Source organism: Saimiri boliviensis, chromosome 12, assembly GCF_048565385.1.
Source record: "Saimiri boliviensis isolate mSaiBol1 chromosome 12, mSaiBol1.pri, whole genome shotgun sequence".
NCBI classification, from domain to species: Eukaryota; Metazoa; Chordata; class Mammalia; order Primates; family Cebidae; genus Saimiri; species Saimiri boliviensis.
In genome coordinates, this window is record NC_133460.1 from 18568200 (window position 1) to 18593804 (window position 25605).

The 25605-nt window shown below is 44.8% G+C and overlaps 1 protein-coding gene across 4 annotated transcripts; it reads right to left on the reverse strand.

Moving 5' to 3' along the window:
* Nucleotides 1–278: 278 nt before the first annotated feature.
* On the reverse strand, nt 279–25523 carry LDAF1 (lipid droplet assembly factor 1). 4 transcript variants are annotated; one of them, XR_005581730.2, is made up of 6 exons: nt 25424–25523; nt 22560–22752; nt 10378–10546; nt 8348–8486; nt 7299–7431; nt 1811–1849 (listed from the first exon to the last, which is right to left on the reverse strand). XR_005581730.2 is itself a non-coding variant. In XM_003930162.4 (5 exons), exons 2-5 carry the CDS (start codon nt 22653–22655, stop codon nt 1768–1770), a joined length of 486 nt encoding a protein of 161 aa, XP_003930211.1. In that variant the 5' UTR covers nt 22656–22752; nt 25424–25523; the 3' UTR covers nt 279–1767. The 4 variants fall into 4 exon arrangements, 3 of the variants coding, with proteins under 3 accessions (XP_003930211.1, XP_010339068.1, XP_074238078.1); XM_003930162.4 differs by lacking the exon at nt 7299–7431 and having other exon boundaries at nt 279–1849; XM_010340766.3 differs by lacking the exon at nt 7299–7431 and having other exon boundaries at nt 279–1852.
* Between the last annotated feature and the right edge of the window lie 82 nt (nt 25524–25605).

The following is a 25605-nucleotide window of genomic DNA, read 5'->3' on the forward strand; positions in this document are numbered from 1 at the left end:
CATGAATGAAGAAAACATCCAATAAACAGTAAGTGTTACTATTAATTGTTATATTAACAGTGGGCTGACCTATTATCCCCTCTGTTTTTTGAATAGCCACCATCCCAGCCCCACCCCATCTGTATATCTCATCCTCCTAGCCACTGTGATTGGTCTGGGCTTGCTCACATGACCCAAGTCTGTCCAATCAGAGCCAAATCCAGAACTTTGTATATACTGTTGGAAAAAAGCAGTTTTCTTGCCCTGGATGGAGCTTCTGGGACCTCCACACGGAGTGGGTCTGTCTGCAAAAGTGGCTCACACTGAGGAAAGCTGTACTGAGATATGAGGGGTGAGAGATGCCTAATGACACCACCCAGCCCCTGCAATTAGCAGCCCCTCAAGATTTACCCCTTGGCTTTTTTTTTTCCCTTCTCCCCACCACCTCTCTTTTTAAAGTAATGTTGAACTGGGTGTCTACCACAAGCAACTAAATTCCTATTACCCAGCACCACCATGAAATTGATGGGGAATAGACAAGTCTAATGCATGGAGCAGAGGGGAAAAAGAGCAAAGAAAAAAAGCCCACCCAGATAAATATTTAATGAAATGCCACAGCAAATAAACCACTCAATAATTCCACTGGGAAATCCCATAGGAAGTTTTATTATTTATTTACTTTCTAGTCCTTTAGCATTTTTATTTTAAGAAATGGCTTAGACCAGGAGTAGTGGCTCATGCCTACAATCTCGGCACTTTGGGAGACTGAGGCGGGTGGATCACCTGAGGTCGAGAGTTCAAGACCAGCCTGACCAACATGGTGAAACCACGTCTCTACTAAAACAACAACAACAAAACAACAACAACAACAAAAACTAGCTGGGCATAGTGGCAGGCACCTGTAATTCCAGCTACTTGGGAGGCTGAGGCAGGAAAATCACTTAAACCCAGGAGTCGGAGGTTGCAGGGAGCCAAGATTGAGCCATTGCACTCCAGTCTGGGCAACAAGAGCGAAACTCCATCCCAAAAAAACAAAAAGGAAGGAAGGAAGGAAAGAAGGAGGGAAGGAAGGAAGGAAGGAAGGAAGGAAGGAAGGAAGGAAGGAAGGAGGGAAATAGCTTAGCAGGTTAAGTTCTTTAAAACAGTATAAAAGTATCAAGTACAAATATGTAAAAGATTAACAGCACTTAACAGTACTCAAAAGAATAGTGGACACTATACCTTTAGAGTTTTTTGAAAAGACTCTCGGCCACAAAGTTACATTTGGACTCTATTTTCCAACTTGGAGAGGCCATTATTCCCAAATGTTGCTGTTCTTTCTGATGAAAAGCAAATACCACAGAAGAGCATGTTCTGCTTTGGATTTTTTTTTTTCACCTTATTTCACATGAGTAAAAAAATGAACAGCTGCCCTCATTATTGAAAACAAAAAACAACAGACAATCACTGATGCTCCCAATGGAACTGTTGGACGTGAGTCTCGAAGCTTTGGGGTCAATGGGCTAGACTTTAGAAGCCCAGTTCCCCGCCAAGACCAAGTCTGCATACTTGGGTCAGGATGAGCTGTTGAGCCATCGCATTTCTCTGCTGCTTCTTTACATGGGAACCAACACAAGAACAACACAATCCCTAAATTGGCTGCTGCGGGACCCTACAAATAAGTGAAAAAGTGGGATGACACAGCCAAGGAGTGCTTGCCTACCCAGCCCCCTTCTTCTAAGCCATAATCCCAAGGGGCGAGTACAATCCAGCAGTGCTTGAAAAGAAGCCCAGCCTCTGAGCAGCCACTCATTCCTGGTAAAGCCCCTTGAAGTCTGTGGCCTTCATGGCCAGCTGACAGTCGCCATTGGAGTTTTGCTGTGTCAGTGGTCTGCTGAATAACAAGAGGAAATGGTTAGCTTTAGGACCTCAGTAGAGAGCAATGTGGGAAGTGTGCGTAGCTGAATACATGATGTTCTTTTTGCTCATTTATTTTTAGCTGCTTCTTGCAACCACACCAGGCCTATGCTCATTATACAGATGAAGAAACTGGGGGCGCAGGAGGTTAAAATGACCAGGTTAGGAGTAGGGTTACTGCTCCTTTCCCATCTTCTAATTTGGATATATATTATGTTTTTCTCAATTATCTGTGTCCTCACAAGAATCCATTGAGAATGGTACATTAAGAGTAGCTATTTTGTCTATTTTACCAATGGACAAAAATTGAGATCAGAGAAGTCAAGCAGTCTGTTCAAGACCACACAGTTAAAAAACATGGCAGGGTGGGCATTCAGACCATGTCTTCTACTTCTAATTAGTGTCTTGACACCTTCCATGGAAAGGAGTTGCAGGGGAGGACGAGTGAATTAGTCCATTCTCATGCTGCCAGTAAAGACCCGACACCAGGTAATTTATAAAGAACAAGAGGTTTCATGGACTCATAGTTCCACATGACTGGGGAGGCCTCACAATCATGGTGGAAGGTGAAGGAAAATCAGAGGCACTTCTTATATGGCAGCAGGCAAGAGAGCATGTGCAGGGCAACTGTCCTTTATAAAACTATCATATCTTGTGAGACTTATTCACTATCATGAGAAGAGCAATCATGGGAAAAACTCACCCCCATGATGTAATTACCTCCCACTAAGTTCCTCCCATGACACATGAGGATTATGGGAGCTACAACAAGATGAAATTTGGGTGGGGACACAGCCAAACTGTATCAGGGGAAAGGAAGATAAACTAGTCTGTCTTCTGCAGTTCTTGTGACTGTCAGAAGACTTTACTATTAACTCAGTTGGATCCATGGTTGATCTCTGAATTTCAAAAACCCTTACCATCATTGACACCCCACTGTGGAAAACCACAGCACACACCAGAGTTTGGCTGACCAGGAGACATTTCCCAAACCCTTCTCTTAAAGTTTTATGCTACAGAAGATGACACAGCTGAACACTCCCAGCTTAGAGTGGGGATACGCTTTGGATGTTTGTCCCCTCCAAAAATCATGAAATGTGATCCCCAGTGTTGGAGATGGTGCCTGGTGGGGCAGTATTTGGGTCATGAGGGTGGATCCCTCTTGAATAGCTTGGTGTCATCCTTGTGAAATGACTGAGTTCTTGCCCTGAGTTCACGCAAGATCTGGTCATTTAAAAGAGTGTGGTACTTCCCTCCTCTCTCTCTTGCTCCTGCTCTTGCCATGTGACAATGGCTCCCCTTTGCCTTCCACCATGACAGGAAGCTTTCTGGGGCCCTCACCAGAAGCAAATGCCAGCACCATGTTTCCTATATGGCCTGTAGAACCATGAGCCAAAATAAACCTCTTTTCCTTGTAAATTACCTAATCTCAGGTATTTCTTTAGAGCAATGCAAAAACAGACTAACACAAGCAGCCATCTGACAAAGTCCTAGACAATGAAGTCTGTTGGGGTATAGTGGTGAGAGGTCCTGGGAAATATTTACATCATAAAAAAGGTCAGACTCAATTTTTTTCTCCTTTTATTCTGCCTTGAAGGTAGCTGGTGCACCTGGAGCTGTAGCAGGTATCTTTTGGCCATGAGGTAGGAAACCAATGGGCTAAGGATGGCAATACAGTAAGGCAAAAGGTGCTGGATATGTGGATACCACACAGCAGCTGCACCATCCCTGGGTAGTCTCCAGCTTTTCATTAAGCAATAAAAATAAGTTCCCTGTGTGTTTAAGCTAGTATCTACTTTGGTTTTTTCCATTACTTGCCACCTAAAGCATTCCTCCCTGATAACAAAAAACTAAGGAAGAAGTCTTTCCTTTTCTTAGTAAACATGTAAGAAAGCTAGTTATGCTCAGGCTGGTTTAGAAGATTATGATGTGGGATAGTGAGTTTGGTGGCTCTACAGATAAACACAGCTGCCCAGGGCCTGACTTCTCCCAAGCTGCAGGCCCTGGGAGGTCTTGCTGTCTCCATAACAAAGCAGTGTGGTTTTGCCCCTCGGAGGCTAGTTGATCTACATCACAGGCAGGTCAGTATCTTTGATCTAAATATTGTTTAGCTGATTTTCATAAGTAAGGGAAATTTAGTTTTGTTTCCTTTTTAAAAAATTTAAGTTGTATTATCTTTTGTGTTTTAGGGCCAAAATTCCATTAAATCATGACATAAATTGTATAGCTCCTCTTCCCCTCACTGCATGCTTTTGATCATTTAATGAAGGAGTTATCTTTTTTTGAGTTATAAAGAATTCACTAATGCAGGCTGGGTGCAGTGGCTTACGCCTGTAATCCCAGCACTTCATGAGGCTGAGGCAGGTGGATCACTTGAGGTCAGGAGTTCGAGACCAGCCTGGCCAACATGGTGAAACCCCATCTCTACTAAAAATATAAAAATTAGCCAGGTGGGGTGATGTACTCAGGAGGCTGAAGCATGATAATTGCTTGAACCCAGGAGGCAGAAGTTGCAGTGAGCCAAGATCAAGCCACTGCACTCCAGCCTGGGTGACAGAGCGAGACGCCATCTCAAAAAAAGAAAAAAAAAAGAAATTTGCTAGTCAGAGGTTCTCAGATGAAAACTATATTCACAATAACATGACCTATTATATGCCTTTTCACTCACATTCTCTCACAAGGGAACAGTGCAATTTTTCAAAATATATTTGGGACATTTGCATGATTCAATGAGCCAACATTCTCCCAACGACCAACATGTGAAGTTACAAAATCATGCATGGTAAAGATCAATTTAAAGTGTGAGATAGACCTGCAGATTTCAATAGAATAGAGTACAAGAATTTCACATTTCAGCTAACCTTTAAGAAACTACCACTTATGGAGTTCTGGTGTACTATCATAGAATATCCACAATCATTTGAAAAAGCTTTGCCTCCCTCTCCCAACTACACTTCAGTGAGGCTGAGTCTTCTTCAAATACTTCAACCAGAGCAACATAGCACAACAGAATGGATGCAGGCATACAAGCGAGAAGCCAGCTGACAACTGTTAAGGCAGATATGAAAGAGATTTGTAAAATGTGAAACAATGCCATTCACAAATTTTATTTTGTTTTGGAAAATATAGTTACTTTTCATTAAAACACGTTATTTATATCAACAGGTAATATTGTTCCTGTGAAATGAATAGATATTTTTAAAGTTTATGTTATGATTTCTAATTGAATAATTATTTCCGAAAAAGGAATACTGAGGAAGAAATTTTTTAAAAAAGAAATAATTATTAATACTCTTTTTCAGACAGAGTCTAGCTCTGTTGCCCAGGCTGGAGTACAGTGGTGCAATCATAGCTCACTGTATCCCCAACCTCCCAGGCTGAGGCCATCCTCTCTCCTCGGCCTCTTGAGTAGCTGAGACCACAGGCATGCACCACAACGCCCAACCAATATTTAATTTATGTTATGTTTATTTTAATTCATTTTACTGTATATAGATTATGTCATGTTATTTATTTTAATTTATTTTTCACTTCATTTCATTTATTTTTTGAGACAGGGTCGTGCTCTGTTGCCCAGGCTGGAGTGCCTGGAGTGCAGTGGTGTGATCACAGCTCACTGCAGCCTTGAACTCCTGGGCCCAAATGAGCCTCCTATCTCAGCCTCCTGAGTAGCTGGGACTACAGGCATGTACCACCACATCTGGCTAATTTTTGTATTTTTTGTAGAGATGTGGTCTTGCCATGTTGCCTAGGTTGGTCTTAAACTCTTGGCCTCAAGCTGTCTTCCCTCCTTGGCCTCCCAAAGTGCTATTAATACAATTAACCACATAAAGAAAAACTCCTTGGATGCCTCAATAATTTTTAAGAAGTTAAAATGGGACTTGAGAACAAAAAGCTTAAGAACCTCTGCCCAAGTGGAAACAATTGATTGGCAGCAATAGGGAAGGGTAAGGAGAAGTACATATCCTGGATTTCTTTTCCAATTTCTTCATTAATAAGCAGGGAGTCAGATTTTGCTTCTTCCTTTGACATAATTTTTAAGAACTTACCCTATTACAGCAGGGTTCAGAGATAGGGAGGGATTTTATTTCAGAAGCATCACCCTCAATATGCAAAATAGGCCAATATTTCTTCTTTAATGTCTTTACGACTGGGAGTTGAGTCGGATGCCTCACGCCTATAATCCCAGTCCATTCAGAGTCCAAGGTGGGAGGACTGCTTGAAGCCAAGAGTTTGAGACAGCCTGGGCAACATAGCAAGACCCTACTTTATACATAAAATACAAATGAACAAACAAAAGACTAAGAGTGATCAAAGTGATTTATGAAAAGGTGAATATGACTCCAGATATATCAATTAAGCAATCCTATGAGAGCCATCCTTGAGTGATTTTATACTATATCCACTTCACTCCAGCCTGGGAGTGAAGTGGATATAATATTTTTCAACATATGAATAATGACAGGATAACCTTTTATTTTTCAACATATTAATAATGACAGGATAACCTTTCGGTAAGGAGATCAAGGGCTGTTTTATAGAAAAACAAAACTTGGGATATCAGTTCTTATAGAGCAACAATTGGCAAACCATGGGCCTTGGGTCAAATCCAACAAGCTGCCTGTCTTTGTAAATAAAGTTTTATTGGAACACAGCCATGCCCATTCATTTACTTCCTGGTCTGCACTGCCTTCATGCTACAGCAGTAGAGTTGAATAACTGCAATAGAGACTATATGGCTTGCAAAGCCTCAAATACTATCTGGCCCTTTTCCAGAAATTGTTTGCTAACTCCTGTTTTAGAGAGTCACTTTGTATCTTGATTAAGAGGGCTTTGGAATTAACTGACATAAGTCCCTTCTGGGCTACTCTTGGCTTAAGGGACATGGCTTAATTTTCCTTATAATAGAAAGGGACTAAATTGTAAGGATTACATGAGATAAGGCCTGGAAAGTATTTTGAGTCCCTGGCACAGAACAAGTGCTCAGTAGCCACTATCATCAACTTAGCAGGAGCTTAAATGAAGTATGATGAGCTTGGGACTTAGATTCTAAAATCAACACATAGGACAAAAATAAAGCATTAAAAAAAAAAAAAAAAAAACTCCTTTGGAAATCCCTTAGGCTGGTGGCACATTATAGACAAAAACAATGTCTCCCAGTAATGACAACATAGCTGGGTTTTCCCTCCAGCATTTAAGTAGATCACTGTTGCTTCACTTGAAGCCCCAGATGAAGTAGCTGGCATCGAAGAGCCATATTATAGGAACAAAAATCTACGTTTTCCCCTCCAGCATTTAAGTTAGATCACTGTTGCTTCACTTGAAGCCCCAGATGAAGTAGCTGGCATTGAAGAGCCATATTATAGGAACAAAAATCTATGTATTCAAACACGAGGCTCACACTCGGTTGGTGAGAAACTCACATTCTCAAGAGCAGAGGGGATCAAGACAAACTCTGAGCACAGAAGATTCATGGCTCCCATACTGTACTGCTTTGGGAGACAGGCATGGCTGGTGGGTCATTTTTCTCCTGTTCCTGTTCCTCTCCGCCCCACCCTGCCAAAGAAAACCACGTAATTTGCCATTTGTAAATTAAATGGACATCTTTTTTTAAGACAGAGTCTCATTCACCCAGGCTGCAGTGCAGTGGTGCAATCTCGGCTCACTGCAACCTCTGCCTCCCAGGTTCCAGCGATTCCCCTGCTTCAGCCTCCTGAGTAGCTGGGATTACAAGCACAAACCACCATGCCAGGCTAATTTTTTGTATTTTTAGAGAGACAGGGTTTCACTATGTTGGCCAGGCTGGTCTTGAACTCCTGACCACAGGTGATCCAACCACCTCAGCCTCCCAAAGTGCTGGGATTACAGGCATGAGCCACCAGGCCCGGCCTAAATGGGTATCTTTTAAAAGGGTCAATAATACTGATAGAGTTGCTATGACAATGAAATGTGTGTATCTGATGGAAGATGATAGCAATTGCTTTGTTTGCAATTCCATGGTAAATTCCCATTTGATGCCTGGCATACATGGGGACCTACAAGCAATATCTGGGTCTTACAATTTTCCTTCTGGACATCAACTAGGATTATGGTTTTATTTGTGAAAATCCCCTCAAGTGGCAAAGATTAAATTATTCAACAAGGTGTGTTGACTCATGCCTGTAATCCCAGCACTTCGGGAGGCAGAGGCAGGAGGATTGCTTGAACCCAGGAGTTACAGACCAGCCTGGGCAACACAGTGAGACACCATCTCTATTTAAAATAAAAAAATTTAGCTGGGTGTGATGGCATGCACCTGTAGTACCAGGTACTTGGGAGGCTAAGGCAGGAGAACTGCTTGAGTCTGGAAGGCTGAGGCTGCAGTGAGCTATGTTCATGCCACCGCACTCCAACCTGAGAGACAGAGGCCCTGTCTCAAAAAAAAAAAAAGGAAAGATTAAAAAAATAAATTATTCCATGGACATGTATTTACCTGGGAGAAAACGAGCAGTTGATGAGTCTGGAGGCTATTATATAGGATGCCATCATCATCCCCGACATGGCGAGTGATACGAAGCCCAAGCCACAGAGAATGCAGAGCAGTGAGAGACCACCCACAGAGATGACCAGTCCTAGGAGGAGAACGTGGTTAGAAGTGTTCCTCTCGAACAGGTTGAAAACTGGCAGACCCTGGGTCAGTGTGTTTAAAATAATGACAGCTAACTCAGAATTTTAAAGTAAGGAGATATCCCACAAAAACCCAGATTTCTGGCATCACGTTAAAAAAGGAGGCAATATGGGCACCTGAGTGGGCATCAAACCATGGCAACAACTGGCTGGCCCTCCTGTTGCCCCCAGTCTCTACAATTCCCAAATTGCATTACACATGGGCCACTTTGCTCATTTTGTCTTTTTTTGTTTTTTTTTTTTTTTGAGATGGAGTCTTGCTCTGCCTCCCAGGCTGGAGTGCAGTGGAGCTATCTCAGCTCACTGCAAACTCTGCCTCCCAGGTTCAAGCAATTCCCGGCCTCAGCCTTCCAAGGAGCTAAGATTACAAGTGCCTGCCACCATACCAGGCTAATTTTTTTTTTTTTTTTTTTTTTTTTTTTTTTTTTTTTTTGAGACGGAGTTTCACTCTTGTTACCCAGGCTGGAGTGCAATGGCGTGATCTCGGCTCACCGCAACCTCCGCCTCCTGGGTTCAGGCAATTCTCCTGCCTCAGCTTCCTGAGTAGCTGGGATTATAGGCATGTGCCACCATGCCCAGCTAATTTTTTGGTATTTTTAGTAGAGATGGGGTTTCACCATGTTGACCAGGCTGGTCTCGATCTCTTGACCTCGTGATCCACCCGCCTCGACCTCCCAAAGTGCTGGGATTACAGGCTTGAGCCACCGCGCCCGGCCTAATTTTTGTATTTTTAGAGATGGAGTTTCACTATGTTGGCCAGGCTGGTTTCAAACTCCTGACCTCAAGTGATCCACCCACCCCGGCCTCCCAAAGTGCTGGGATTATAGGCATGAGCCACTGCAACCAGCCTGCTCATTTTGTCTTGCCCATAGGTGTTGGAGTATGAGATCCCCTTATCCTCATGGTCAGAGATGAACTTCCAAAAGGATCCCCCATGAGGAGTCAGCCAAGGCAGTACTAAGGGAGGTAAACTATCTCTAGTGTCTCAAACTGCATAATAAATGCCATTATTTACACGAACCTATAAGCTACAGGTATAAAGTAAAATCTAAATGCAGCTAAAGTAAAATCTAAATGCAGCTTTTGATGGCATCCTTGAAAATCCAGCCTGACAACTATTTTATTATTTTATTATTTTCTAAGTATTATTATTTTTTGAAATGGAGTCAGTCTGTCACCCACGCTGGAGTGCAGTGGCATGATCTCGGCTCACTGCAACCTCCATCTCCCAGGTTCACGTGATTCTCCTGCCTCAGCCCCCTGAGTAGCCGGGATTACAGAATTATCACATTTTAATCCTGAGGTCTGAGTGGGCATTTTTATGTATCATTTTATATGCCATTCCCATTCTTAATGAGAATATTAATGAATTACCTTCTAATACATGCAAGGAAAATACATTTTTCATAATGTGGGGCCTGTAGCGGGGGAAAGAATAAAAGATACAAGGAAAAGAGCATGACGAACAAATAACACGGCAAGTGTATGGCTGACATCCTTCCCTTGGCTTTGCCAGTGGCCAGTTAGCCTGGCATGCCTCCCACAGCCACAGCGTTGGTTTCAGGGATGGACCCTGAAAAGGCTGGAAGGAAGAGATCATCCACAGATGTGCTGCCTTTTCCTAAAGATTTCCAAATTTTAGATCAGTGTTTTTCAAAGTGTGGCCGCCAAGTAACTGCATTAGAATCAGGTGCATCAGGGAAACTTGTGTTTGAGACCAGCCTGGGCAACAAGACCCCATCCCTTAAAAAAATTTTTTTTAATGACAGATGCCCCAAAAGTGTTGTTCTCCCAATTGAGTTACTTTCCAAGGGTGTGAATGACAGAACAGGCTACCTTCCAGTATTATGACCCCCACCAGAGCAACCAGGGTGGTAATGATCACGAGGAGCAGGAAGAACCCAACAGGAACGGCCGATGTGACAATGAACACCAGCAAGGCGAGGGCCAGAAACGGATGCCTGTCCAAGTACTGACTCACTGGAGACTTCGTAAAGGCCTTCACCTGTGGGCAAAGGATGAAGAGCCAGGGTTAAGTACCATGCCTGAATCCCAGGTTGAATGGACCTGCCAAAGCTTTGGGAATTACAACCAGAGGTCCTAAAGCTGGAACACTCATGCATTAAGAAGTCACTACAACAAGACTTCTCCCAAGACATGAGTCACCCAGGCAGCAATCTCAGGCAGTTGTGGGCAGGTGGCATGTCCCCACCCAAGGTCAAGTCTTGTGAATGGAGGAAAGACTCAGTCATGGCTCTCCTGATAAACACACAGGCTTCAGAAGACCTCTTCAGCATAGAGGTGCATTGATGTAATGTACATACCATCTGCCTCCTGCTTTACAGCTGATGTTCTCATTGTTGAAGCCACTCAGACACACACAGGTTTAAGTCCTAGCTACTCGGATTACCTAGGAGCTTGTTAGAAACATAGAAACTGGCTGGGTGTGGTGGCTCACAACTGAAATTTCAGTGCTTTGGGAAGTCGAGGCAGGAAGATTGCTTGAGGCCAGGAGTTCAAGATCAGCCTGGGCAACAAAGCGAGATTCCATCTTGACAAAAAATTTAAAAACTACCTTAGCATGGTGGCACATCCCCATAGTCCTAGTTACTTGGGAGGCTGAGGCAGGAGGATCACTCAAGCCAGGAGTTTGAGGATGCAGTGAGTTATAGGTTGTACCATTGCACTTCAGCCTGGGCAACAGAGGGAGATCGTCTCCAAAAAAAAAAAAAAAAAAAAAAGGAAATGCAGAATCTCAGGCCCTGATGAATCAGACCTTTCCTCCTTCCTTCCTTCTTTCCTCCCTTCCTCCTTCCTTTCTTCCCTTTCTCATTCTCTCTCTCTCTCTCTCTCTTTCAGCAGAGTCTCACCCAGGCTGGAGTGAAGTGGCACAGTCTCAGCTCATTCATTGTAACCACCACCTCCCAGGTTGAGGTGATTTTCCTGCCTCAGCCTCCCAAGTAGCTGAAATTACAGGCCTGTCTGCTGCCACGCCTGGCTAATTTTTGTATTTTTAGTAGAGACAGGGTTTCACTTTCTTGGCCAGGATGGTCTCAAACTCCTGATCTCAGGTGATCCACCCACCTCGGCCTCCCAAAGGGCTGGGATTACAGGCGTGAGCCACCGCACCCAGCCAGAATCTGCTTTTTTAAGCGAGATTCTCCAGGTGTTTTGCATACATATTAAAGTTTGAGAAGCAACGGACTAAATCACTTATCTAGAGTCACACAGCCTCCAAGTGGCAAAATCTCAACATTAAAAGCTAAGGCCTAGCTGGGCGTAATGGCTCACACCTGCAATCCCAGCACTTTGGGAGGCTGAGGCAAGTGGATCACCTGAGGTCAGGAGTTCGAGAACAGCCTAGCCAACATGGTAAAACCCATCTCTTTAAAAAATACAAAAATCAGCCAGGCATGGTGGCACGTGCCTGTAGTCCCAGCTACTAGGGAGGCTGAGGCATGAGAATCACTTGAGCCCAGGAGGCGGAGGTTGCAGTGAGCCAAGATGGCACCACTGCACAGCAGCCTGGGTGACACAGCAAGACTGCTTTTCAAAAAAAAAGGTGAGGTCTTTGACTCAAAAGGTCCAATACTTTTAGCAGCTACCAACACATCAAGTAGAAATGCTTTTATGTCATCAACCTTATCAACCTGTTACCATAGTTGGCCACAGCCTGTGACTAATGCAAGTTTATGCTGTTAATAAATAGTTTATTTCCCTTCACCAGGCAAACAGAATTTTGGATCTGACTCAATAGAGGGAGACTGCTTTAATGTAGAGCTGGCCCTAGGCAAATCCACAAAGATGGGTTTCCCCGCCTCTCCTTCTTAGGCTCCATGCCTTCTCTCTCCCCAGTACTGGCATTCTAGATCCTGTTCACTTGAAAGGTACCATCATTCCAGAACCTTCTACCATCAGAACAGGTCCTTCCTAAGCTTCATTCCTAGGGCCTTGCAGGCCAGCAGATGAAAGAAAGACATAATTCAGGCCTCCAAAACACATGTGCTGCCTAGGAAGAAGAGTTTACCCAAGTGATTTCAACAGTGGGATTTTCAGGGTGAGCTGGAAGGCAGAAGGGGTTTGTGGTTCATGTTGAAGGAGCTATGAGTGCAAGCCACACCCTGCTTAAATAGAAGAGGCCATGCCAAGAAGCCGCAGCCATCGGTCTTGGGCTTCATTCAGCATGGTTTCCTAAGGATTACTCTGGGGGCATAGCCAATTTCACTCCCTGCCAGGCCACAGGACAGCAGAATGCCCACTGGCCTCACTGCCTCCTGCTACACCACCATTCTGACAAAAGCCACCAAAGATCTTGCTATTCCACTTCTCTAGCCAGAGATGACTGTAGCAAGAATCACCTCCGAGCCAGGGCTGCCGTCATCAGAGTCCAGTGAGATCCTGCTGCATTAGGTCAGCTGAAAGCCAGAGAGAAGTGGAGAGGTGCTAGGAGTCGCCACACAGAATGTGGGCTGGTCCCTTGCACTGTCTCAGGTCCTGACGTCTTTCCAGTTCTAGTCCACATGCATCTTTCTTTGATGCTTCTTCTGTCATCTGACCCTTACAATCAAAAGAACCACAGTGGAGAGGAGCAGATGTGCTCTCCAGGAAAGGGAGGCAGCAGTACACCAGTGAGTGTGCTGTGCCAGCAAGGGAAGGGCCATGCAGCGGAAGGAGCCCATGAGGCTGGGACGCCAGGATGCCAGGCTTGCCTGCTTACCCCAGGACTGTCCATCATCTGGCCACCTATGCCATTCAGCACTTGAAATGCTCCTCCTGTGACTGATAGCATGGATTTCCAATTTAATTAATTAATTAGTTTATTTATTTTTTAAGATGGAGTCTTGCTTTGTCACCCAGGCTGGAATGCAGTGGTGCGATCTTGGCTCACTGCAACCTCCGCCTCCCAGGTTCAAGCGAGTCTCCTGCCTCAGCCTCCCAAGAAGCTGGGACTACAGGCACACACCACCATGCCCAGCTAATTTTTGCATTTTTAGTAGAGACAGGGTTTTACCATGTTGGCCAGGTTGGTCTGGATATCTTGACCTTGTGATCCACCCATCTAGGCCTCCTAAAGTGTTGGGATTACAGTTGTGAGCCACTGCGCCCAGCCTTTAATTTAATTTAAAGCTGAGACTTGATTCAGTCACTGGAAAAATTTTAAGTATGTTTCAGATAGGTTGAGTATGTGAATCTATTTTGCTGAATTCTAAGTTTTATAAAATCTGAATAGAGGCTGGGCATGGTTGCTCAAGCCTGTAATCCCGGCACTTTGGGAGGCTGAGGTGGGTGGATCACAAGGTCAAGCATTTGAGACCAGCCTGGCCAACATAGTGAAACCCCTTCTCTACTAAAAATACAAAAAAAAAAAAAAAAAAAAAGGCAGGAATGGTGGTGGGCACCTGTAGTCCCAGCTACTCGGGAGGCTGAGGTGGGAGAATCCCTTGAACCTGGGAGGCGGAGGTTGCAGTGAGCCAAGATCATGCCACTCCAGCCCGGGCAACAAGAGCAAAACTCCATCTCAAAAAAAAAAAAAAAAAAAAAAATCTGAATAGAAATCAAATATTTCCAATGAAAATTTGGCATTGGAATTGAGATGTGCTCTAAGTGTAGGAAAAAATTGCAAAATATCTCATTAATGACTTTTTATATTACTTACATGTAGACATTATAGTGTTTTGGATATATTGGGTTAAATTAAAAATATATTATTAAAATTGATCTCTGGCCAGGCACGGTGTCTTACCGCCTGTAATCCCAGCACTCTGGGAGGCTGAGGTAGGCAGATTACTTGAGATCTGGAATTCAAGACCAGCCTGGTCAACATGGTGAAACTCATCTCTAGTAAAAATACAAAAAAATCAGTTGGGCATAGTGGTGAATGCCTATAGTCCCAGCTACTCGGGAGGCTGAGGCAGGAGAATCACCTGAACCTGGGAGGCGGAGGTCGCAGTGAGCTGAGATTGTGCCACTGCACTCCAGCCTGGGTGACAGAGTAAGACTCCATTTCTAAATATCTAACTAAGTAAATAAATAAAATTAACCTCATTTGTTTCTTTGTATGTTTTTTAATGTAGCTATTAAAACTATTAAAATTAGCTGAGCATAAAATATATGTGGCTCACATAATATTTCTGCTAGACAGCACTCATTTAAAATTCATCTGGAAAAAAAAACAGGGAACAAACTGCTGGCATTTGAGCAGAACTATGGCATCATTAAAGGAATGATTTAAGAAATATGAACCTGTGTGCAAGAGTCAGGGAGAAAGACGTGTAGGAGATCAGGCAAGATATACTGATGGTCAAGTTCTGGCTGATGGCGGACAGGGAAGAGGACAGGGAGATGGGTATAAAAGTGGAATGACAGAAGAAAGAATACACAGGGCTTAGGGACAGTTTGGCACAGGGATATAAAGAGAAATAGGCAAGTCTGTTTTACTTCAGTCCTTAAGGAATCCACTTTTTTCTTAGCCTTTTTCTTTTTTCTTTTTTTTGAGATGGAGTCAGTCTCTGTTGCCCAGGCTGGAGTGCAATGGCATGATCTAAGCTCACTGCAACCTCCATCTCCCAGATTCAAGCAGTTTCCAGCTAATTTTTATATTTTTTAGTAGACATAGGGTTTCACCATGTTGGCCAGGCTGGTCTTAAACTCCCGACCTCAGGTGATCTACCCGCTAGGATTACAGGCGTGAGCCACTGCACCTGGCCATTCTTAGCCTTTTCTGATTCTGGGTTCTATAATCAAACAAATAGAAAGCCATTCACATATGCAAAAAGACCAAGATTCAGATGATTAAACCCAGCAATTGTCTTCTCCCAGGAAGTACAGCTGAGCTCCAGCCAGTCTGTCCTAGGAGGGGAGGACGCGGTTCAGCCACACCTAGTAATAACAGAGAACATTCATTAAACGCTCAGGTGCCAGGCACTGCATTAAGCACCTCCTGTGTTACCTCCTCAGTTATTTCTTCCTACAATGCTACAAGGTAAGTAAAAATGAACGACCTAACACTATTTAAACCCAGGGGGGTAGAACATAGCAATTAACATTTCATTCTCATGGCAACAGAGGGGGATGCAATGGAAAGATAGAAAGTGGGAGAGGTTATGATTCAGTAACCTGCACTGTGATTTTCCATCACCAGCCTGGAGACAGGCACAGCTTATTCAATCCAGACTTTACAGGCACAGTGCAGCATTGCAGAGCCCAGGAAGGCCAGGCTGAGACAGACTGACCGCATTATGTGCCGGACTCTGTGCTAAACCCTCAAACAGCATCTCAGATAATCCTCATAACTAACCTCTGAGCCTGGCATTGCTCATTTTAGAAAAGAGGAGATGGCAGCTGGGCATGGTGGCTCACGTCTGTAATCCCAGCACTTTGGGAGGCCAAGGCAGGAGGACTGCTTGAGGCCAAGGGTTTGAGATCAGCCTGAGCAACACAGTGAGACCCCTCTCTCCCCAAAAAATGAAATATTAGCTGAGCATGCTGGTGTGCACCTGTAGTCCTAGCTACTCAGGAGGCTGAGGCTGGAGGGTTGCTTGAGCCCAGGAGTTCGAGGCTACAGTGAGCCACGATCACACCACTGTACTCCAGCCTGGAAGACAGAGGGAGACTCTGTCTCAATAAAAATAAATAATTTTTAAAAAGGAGATGGAAATTCAGTGAGCCTAAGTGACTTGCCCAAGGTCAGACACAAGCAGTTGGGTTGTAAAGTAGGGACAATGTGGCCAGTATTTGAGGACATGAAGGCTCCACCTGGGATCATTCAGGAGCTAGGCAAATTCCCTGGTGTCAGAATGCAAAAACCAATCAGTGATTCATTATCTCTCACTACTAGAAGGGAGAAGGGTGAGGACCATTAAAAACCACTAGTGGCCAGGCGCGGTGACTCAAGCCTATAATCCCAGTATTTTGGGAGGCTGAGGCAGGTGGATTGCCAGGTCAGGAGTTGGAGACCAGCTGGCCAACATGGTCAAACACCGTTTCTACTAAAAATATTTTTAAAATGAGCTGGGCATAGTGGCAGACACCTGCAATCCCAGCTACTTGGGAGGCTGAGGCAGTAGAATTGCTTGAACCTGAGAGGCAGAGGTTGCAATGAGCCAAGATAGCACCACTGCACTCCAGCCTGGGTGACAGAGGGAGACTACGTTTCAAAAATAATAAATAAATAAAACCACTGGTGATGACAGGTCATAGGTGCTCTGTGATGGTTTCTCCCAGATTATGCCCCCTGGTTCCCACTGGCATGCGATTCAGGGGTTAGCACACAGGTGCCCAGGGTGGTTGTTTGAAAACACCCTTTGTGGCAGGAAGCCTCCAGCATGGGAGCAGCTGTTTTGTCATGGATCATCCACATAAGGAGATGCCATCAGAGGTAATCTGCTCAGGCTACCCTCCATCTCTCCTCCTCTTTCCTGGAGGTGACCCCTTCCCATGGCAGGGGTGGGCCCCCAAAGCCATGTTTACAGCAATGAAAGGAAATACCCCGGCCCAGCTGCCACCTCATTGACCCATAGGTGACTGGGGCAACCAGATTCTTGCTCCTAGGAATCAGGCACTGAGACACCCAGGCCAGTCTCCCTGGAGGGCTTCAGCTGGGAGAGGTACAGATTTAACGTTAATTAACATGGCCTGGCCAGCCACGTTTGCCTACATGAATGGAAAAGCCAAGGAAGCCAGGCTGCAGGGAGAGGAGAGTGAAGATACACAAGAAAACGCTAAAAAGAGCCGGGTGAGGTGGCTCACGCCTGTAATCCCAGCACTTTGGGAGGCTGAGGTGGGTGGATTATGAGGTCAGGAGTTCGAGACCATCCTGGCCAACATGGTGAAACCCCGTCTCTACTAAAAAAATACAAAAATTATCCAGGTGTGGTGGCTTGCACCTGTAATCCCAGCTACTTGGGAGGCTGAGGCAGGAGAATCATTTGACCCTGGGAGGCAGAGGTTGCAATAAGCCGAGATTGTGCCATTGCACTCCAGCCTGGGCAGTAGAGACTCCATCTCAAAAAAAAAAAAAAAAACAACAGGCTAAGAAGAGAAGCTGCACGGCCCAAGAGAGGGCACTGGGAGTTACCTCTGACCCCAGTGAACTGCCAGACCCTGGTTCTAATTCCTTCTGAGGCTCGGCCCGGCTTCACTTCCTGCCCTGGGTTTCTCAGAGTGCCTTACATTCCCCCAAAATCTCAGCAGTTCCTGCCTATCGATTTGCTTTTTGCTTAAACTCTTTTGAGCAGATTTGTCTTTCTGAGTCTAAAAGACAAATGCAATGACCATGCATTCCAGAGGCTTCCTGAAAGAGAGGCTGGAGCTGTTTCACACACTCCATCTGAAAAAGCCCATAGTATTCTTATCTGGAGTTCAAAGGGGTTACTAATACCCCAGGAGAAAGGGTAAAAATTAGCTGTGGGGGCCGGGCGCGGTGGCTCAAGCCTGTAGTCCCAGCACTTTGGGAGGCCGAGGCAGGTGGATCACGAGGTCAAGAGATCGAGACCATCCTGGTCAACATGGTGAAACCCTGTCTCTACTAAAAATACAAAAAATTAGCTGGGCATGGTGGTGCGTGCCTGTAATCCCAGGAGGCTGAGGCAGGAGAATTGCCTGAACCCAGGAGGCGGAGGTTGCGGTGAGCCGAGATCGCGCCATTGCACTCCAGCCTGGGTAACAAGAGCGAAACTCCGTCTCAAAAAAAAAAAAAAAAAAAAAAAAAAAAATTAGCTGTGGGAGGCCGGGCGCAGTGGCTCACGCCTGTAATCCCAGCACTTTGGGAGGCCAAGGTGTGTGGATCACGAGGTCGAGGGATCGAGACCATCCTGGTCAACCTGGTGAAACCCCGTCTTTACTAAAAATACAAAAAATTAGCTGGGCATGGTGGCACGTGCCTGTAATCCCAGCTACTCAGGAGGCTGAGGCAGGAGAATTGCCTGAACCCAAGAGGCAGAGGTTGCGGTGAGCCGAGATCGCGCCATTGCACTCCAGCCTGGGTAACAAGAGCGAAACTCCGTCTCAAAAAAAAAAAAAAAAAAAAAAAAAAAAAACTAGCTGTGGGAAAAGAAATCTAAATTTCCCAGAGACAAGAGGATGAGTATGTAAATTATGGTATGTGGATCTGATGTATTTGCTGATACATTGTCAAAGTCATTGTTCTGAAGACCTATGTTTCAATATGGAAACACAGGAGGGTACAATATAAAATAAACATACAAATAAATTGGGAAGCTGAGGCAGGCAGATCACTTGAGGTCAGGAGTTCGAGACGAGCCTGGCCAACATGGTGAAACCCCATTTCTACTAAAAATACAAAAATTAGCCAGGAGTGGTGGTGCATGCCTATAATCCCAGCTACTCAGGGGGCCAAGGCAGAAGAATCCCTTGAACCTGGGAGGCTGAGATGAGGTTGCAGTGAGCCAAGATAATGCCATTGCACTCCAGTCCGGGCGACAAAGCAAGACTGTTTGTTTTTCAAAAGAAAAACAAACAAAACATAAAAATACAGAACTACGTCTGCTGTGATTATAACTGCTATTATGTAAAAATTATATACCAAGAAGGCAGCATCATAATAGTAATAGCCACCACTGGATTTGTCAGTGATGGTTTTGTTTGTTTTTGTTGAGACAGAGTCTCATTCTGTCGCCCAGGCTGGAGTGCAGTGGCACGATCTCGGCTCACTGCAACCTCCGCCTCCTAGGTTCAAGAAATTTTCCTGCCTCAGCCTCCCAAGTAGCTGGGACTACAGGTGCATGCCACAACACCTGGCTAATTTTTTTGGTATTTTTAATAGAGACAGGGTTTCACCGTGTTAGCTAGGATGGTCTCAATCTCCTGACTTCATGATCCACCCGCCTCTGCTTCCCAAAGTGCTGGGAGTCCGATGTGAGCTACCACGCCCGGCCCTCGGTGATGGTTTTATAGGTGATTTGCTCTCCTTCCTCCAGCATCACTCTACTGAGTTGTTAATACAGTAAATATTAACATTATAAAAAATTCTGAAAAGAACTACTCTATCTCAGTACTATCTGAAGAACATGAGGATTTAGACAACTGATGATTTTTCCTGTTGTTCTGGGAGTCAGCTGGCCTGATAGTTAATCTAGCTCAAACCTATTCCAATGGACATGGCTAAGGATCTGACATGAAGGGGTAGAGAAACGTCAAAAAGCAAGTTCATCTGCTGTGTAAATGCCTACTTCAGAAGGTGGATGTGACTACTAACTTCAGGCGGGGCAAATACCTAGTGCAGTGCTTGGCATATAGTCAGTGCCAGGAAATATGCAGTCAATCCTTACCACTTACGATTCCATATTTGTAAATTTGCCTCCTCATTAAAATTGATTTGTAACCTTAAAATGAATACTGGCAGTGCTTTTTCTTTTCCGTTTTCTTTCTTTTTTTTTTTTTTTAACAGAGTCTCGCTGTTGCCCAGGCTGGAGTACAGTGGTGTGATCGTGGCTCCTTGCAACCTTTATTTCTGGGGTTCACGCGATTCTTACACCTCAGCCTCCCAAGAGCTAGGATTACAGGCACACGTCACCCACCCAGCTAATTTTTGTATTTTCAGTAGAGAAGGGGGTTTGTCATGTTGGCCAGTCTAGTCTTGAACTCCTGGCTCAAGTGATCCACCCGCCTCAGACTCCCAAAGTGCTGGGATTACAGGCATGATCCAATTGGTGACCATTTTTAACAGTAAAATCACTAGCCTAAAGCACAAACATGGCACTAAATAGGTCACAATAAGGACACTTGTTTAAAGAGCAAAACAGGAAGGCTTAGTGTCACCTTGCTTGACCTCAGGAATGTACGTGCCAGGTGACTTCATTTTTTGCTGTTGTGGGCATGTCTACTAATGACCTCAAAATCACTGTAGGCTGGGTGCAGTGGATCACCTGAGGTGAGGAGTTCCAGACCAGCCTGACCAACATGGAGAAACCCCGTCTCTACTAAAAATACAAAAATTAGCTGGGTGTGGAGGCACATGCCTGTAATCTCAGCTACTTGGGAGGCTGAGGCAGGACAATCCCTTGAACCCAGGAGGCAGAGATTGCAGTGAGCCAAGATCGTGCCATTGCACTCCAGCCTGGGCAATAAGAGTGAAACTCTGCCTCACACACACACAAAAAAAAAAAAAAAAAAGAAAGAAAAAAGAAAAGAAAATGGTCACCAAATATAGTGCTGAAATGTTCTCTAGCGTTTCTAAGCATGAGAAGGCTGTGATGTGCCTTGTGAAGAAATTACATGTGTGTGATTAGCTTTAAGACATGAGTCACAGTACCGTTGTGGCCCTGAGTCCAATGTTAATGATCAACAATATATGTTTATGTGTCTTTAAACAGAAATACACATAAAACAAGGTTATGTACTGATCGGTTGACAAAAATGTTGTGAACAGAGTCTCACAGCAACCGAATTCTGTATTTCCCCTAGGAGTGATGGTTTGGTATGTGCTAATGAATGTCAGCAGTGACTTATAGAATGTAACTACCATGGTTAATGAGAATCAGCTGTAAATGTGGAACAGGCAGGAGGACCCTTCTTACTGAGCTAACTTTTAATAACAAGAGTCTCCGCCAGCTGGCAAGAAAGCTGCTTGTCCAATTTAAAAATAGCTTGGTAAATCCACAAAGAGTGCCAGATAAATTCTGGAACAAGTCCAGAATGTATTGTTGTAGACTGCAAAGAAATATCTCTTCAAGTAGATCCTGGTGGAGCTGTGCTATCCAATACAAAAAACAAAAGTACATCACAAAACAGTTCATTTTGTTACATATACGTCTGTATAATTATAGGTCTATTGCAGAGAAAAGTGGTGTAGAATGACATACAAAATGTTACCAGGATTAGCTCTGAAAGCTTTTCTTTTCCCTGAAAAATTCTGAAAGGCATACAGAAGAAATAAAACAATATACTATCAGAAGTCCCATTGCCACCCAGTGGCTACTGAATACCTGAAAAGTGGCTAACTCAAACTGAAATGTGCCAGAAGTGTAAAATATGCACTGGGTTTCAAAGATGGAGTAAGAAAAAGAAGGTAAAATGTCTCAAGAACATTTTTTAATTAATAATTTTGTATAAATGATTACATGTTGAAATAATATTTTGGATATATTAGGTTAAATAAAATACATTATTGAAATTATTATTACTATTATTATTATAATTTTTGGAGACAGAGTCTCACTAGCTCGGTCGCCCAGGCTGGAGTGTAGTCGCACAATCGTGGCTCACTGCAACCCTCGCATCCCAGGTTCAGGTGATTCTCCCACCTCAGCCTCTCGAGTTGCTGGGACTACAGGCGCTCACCACCATGCCTGCTAATTTTTGTATTTTTAGTAGAGATGGGGCTTTACGGTGTTGGCCACGCTAGTCTCAAACTCCTGACCTCAAGTGATCTGACTGCCTAGGCCTCCCAAACTGTTGGGCTCATAGGTGTGAGCCACCGTGCCCGGCCAAAAGTAATTTTACCCTTTTTACTTCTTAAATGTGGCTACTAGAAAATTTTAAATTACATGCATGGCTCACATCATATTTCTATTGGACCTGGATTCCTGGTGGAACACAGAACTCATATCTTGAAGTAGGCTTTCCTCTCTTGTTAGGGTAACAGGGCAAAAATCACAACAAAACAACAAAAAAAGGATGATATCTGTGGCACAGACTTCTTTATCCAGCTAAACAACTGCATTTGTCATTAGTGGCAAATGACTCATTTTTGGCTTAAGAGATGTAATTGGAAGTATTGTGTGTGACTCCCAGGAAGTCTCCTTAAATTGGAGGTCGCTTGCACATCACTTTCTCCTCAAATCCTGTTGCCTGCAACATGGATACAATGGCTGATGCTCTTGCAGTCATCTCAGACAGTGAGTTTGAAGGTCACAGCATAGACATGGCAGGGTGGTAAGCTAGAAAGATTCCTGACTTACCTCCAAATTTCTTCTACTGGAGAAAGAAATAACTTTCTATCCTGTTTATGCTAGTGTTAAACAGGAATTTTCTATTATATGTAGTGATTGGAAACTGACCTTTGGGTTATTCTGGAAGAACTCTATCAGCAAAGACAGCTTCTTCTGCAGCTCCTGCAAGTCCCTTGAGATACTCCGGGGCTCCTCTTTTGCCATCCTGAAGCTCACTTCAATCTCTTTGGGGATTATTTTTCCTACCAGTAAATTACCCCATGCAGCGCTGGTCCAATCTCTCAGGTTGCCCTGTCTCTTGCTGTTACCAGAGGAAACAAAAGTTGTTAGTGGCCTTCATCAAACTGGTTCAGTAAGAGCTTCTACTATCCTCATGCCTTGATGGCGGGCACGCAGATTGAGGGTAACCTGGCAATATTCACAACAATTTCAGATTGCACACACTTCGAGCCAGGAATTTATTTTCCAGGAACATGACGGAAATAATCAAACAGGTATCTCAAAGTGTACCAAAAGGCTGTGCACCGGGTCCCTGTTTGTAACCTATAATGACTAGCAAAACATTGGAAAGCTACCTGTATTTCCATTAAGAGAAAATGGATTAAATAATGAAAAATTCAGTCATTAAAATGATGGTGTGACTGTTTAGTGATGTGAAAAGATGTTTATGATACTTTTTTTTAAAAAAATGACAAAATGTTAACAATATTATCTCTGAGAGCTTATGTTTGTTTTTTAGCTTGACAAAATGCTGAAAATATACAGAAAGAAAGTTGAATATACAATTTCGAATCTCATTGCCTTTTATTTTCCCTAGAAAGTTTTCTTGTACAACAGCAGCCTTGTTGTCTTCTTTATTACTGCACAAGTTGGCTCCCAATTCTATCCTTGCAGACATTATCAGTTTATTTACTTGTGGGTAAGTCTGTCCTTGCTAAGGAGAACTGCATCTCCCGGCCAGACCTTACCATAATAATTGTACTCTAAATTGCCTGAAATTTCCAGAGCTGTCCCAATCTCACACAATTTTTACTTATCTAATAAAGGCAATTGGTTAAATTAGATATATTTTTTAACCCATGTTTTCAAATATAAAGAAAAATTAATCTTATTTTATATTTCCCAGAACTGGCTGGACACAGAGATATCTTTTCCATTCCTCCCTATAAACTGACCTCCTGACCTACAGTAAAAATGTTTAAAAGATTCTGTCCACATGGCCAAAATTAATTGAGTGAGAGATCGTCACATTTATCATATTGAATATCCTACATGCTAACTGCATTCATTACAGGGGGTGATTCTTTTTTTTTTTTTTTTTTTTTTTGAGATTCAGTCTAGCTCTGTTGCCAGGCTGGAGTGCAGTGGCACGATCTCAGCTCATTGCAACCTCCACCTCCCGGGTTCAAGCGATTCTCCTTCCTCAGCCTCCGGAATAGCTAGGACTGCAGGCACGGTCACGACGCCCAGCCAATTTTTGTATTTTAGTGGAGACGGGGTTTCACTATGTTGGCCTGGATGGTCTCGATCTCCTGACCTCATGATCTGCCCGCCTCGCCTCCCAAAGTGCTGGGATTACAGGCGTGAGCCACTGCCCCCAGACCAGGGCGTAATTTTATCTATTACTAAGATGTATAAGGTCTAGTATGCAAATTAAAACACATTTTAATCATCCCAGCTAGACATCCTCTGCTACTTCCCTTTTTTTTTTTTTTTTTTTTTTTTTTTTTTTTTGCTACTTCCCTTTTGTAAAACAAGAAACCCTTTGGAGGGAGAGTTTGAGGAAGGGACTAATCCCCCCACCTAACATTCTCTCTTTGAAGCAGCCACGTACATCTTGAACTTGGGATGTGCCCAGCACTCAGTTCTCCTACTCTCATCTCTGCAGCAACCAGAAACAAGCCCAATTCCCCTTACAGGCCCAACTCTTCTTTGGCCTGGGAGCCTCAAGTGCCACCCAGACAGGTCTGGGGAGTCCGACGCGGCATAAGTGGGGAGAATGCCATCGGCCACAGCCTTCAAATGCGTCTACCTGGCCACCAATTCCCAGACACCCTAGTTACTCACTCCTCAGAGGAACCTCCCCAGGCACGGAGCTGTCTCCCGAGAAGGGAAAGCGTGGACCCGGTGCGGCCAAGAGGTGCCCCCACCGTCTCCACGCCTAGGGAACTAGGCCAGGCCGACACCAGCCAACCCTCTCCCCTTCCAAGTCTCCAAATAAATCTCTTGGCTCTCCCACCCTCGCACCTCCAGGGGCAAACGGCTATCTCGAACGTTCTAACTGGGAGGTGGGGATCACATCTCCGGTTGGGGGATGGGAGCTGCAGGGTGACTCAAGCTTACCTGGCGGCCCCCTCGCCGTCTGTACCCAGCCTTTCAGCCTTCAAAAGCCAGGGAGACCCCAGGAGAGGAGGAAGGAAGTGAAATGCAGGTAGAGAGAGGGTCCGCACCCCAGAAGGCACAGAGGCTGAGTAATGGGCACTCAGCGAGGAGAGAAGAGTACTTTGTTATTAATTTGGGGGAGAAGCCTCCTTTGATACTTGCAGATCTCTCTGCAGTGACCGGGAAGAAGACCTCGGTGGAGAAGAGGGGCTGGGTGGTGAGGAGGGCGCCCGTTTTCAATAATCCTAGTGAGGTTTGCCTCGACGTATTCCCTGTCAGGTTCCCCAGGAAGGGACACAGTCTCGGGGTGTGGTGGTGCTAGCTACCAGTTAATCTCATCTAGTGGTAGTGTGTGTGTGTATTTAGGGGTGGGGAGGAATCGTGTCTCCTCGTGCGCTCCCAGCCCGGTCTGTGACTCAACAGGCAGGAGACGGCCCTTACACTAACCGCGGGACGGAGGGTTACGGGCGTGGGACCCCGCTCGCGCGCTCACGCCGTCGCTCCCGCGCTCCTCCGCTGTCCCAGCCCGGCGAGGGGGCTCTAGCCAGCCGGGGTCCCCGGACCCCCACTCCCAAGCTCCCAGCTCTCACCTGCTCCTGGCGGCCAAGCAGCCCCCACCGCGTTTGCAGGAGGAGCGAAGAAAGGCGGGAGGAGCGAAGAGAGGCAGGAGGAGGAGCAAGAGGAGGAAGGAAAGAGCGTCCCGGGAAGGAGCCACTGCCGCCGGGCACCGCCCCCCGGCCCGGGTACCGCCTCCCAGCCCGGGCACCGCCCC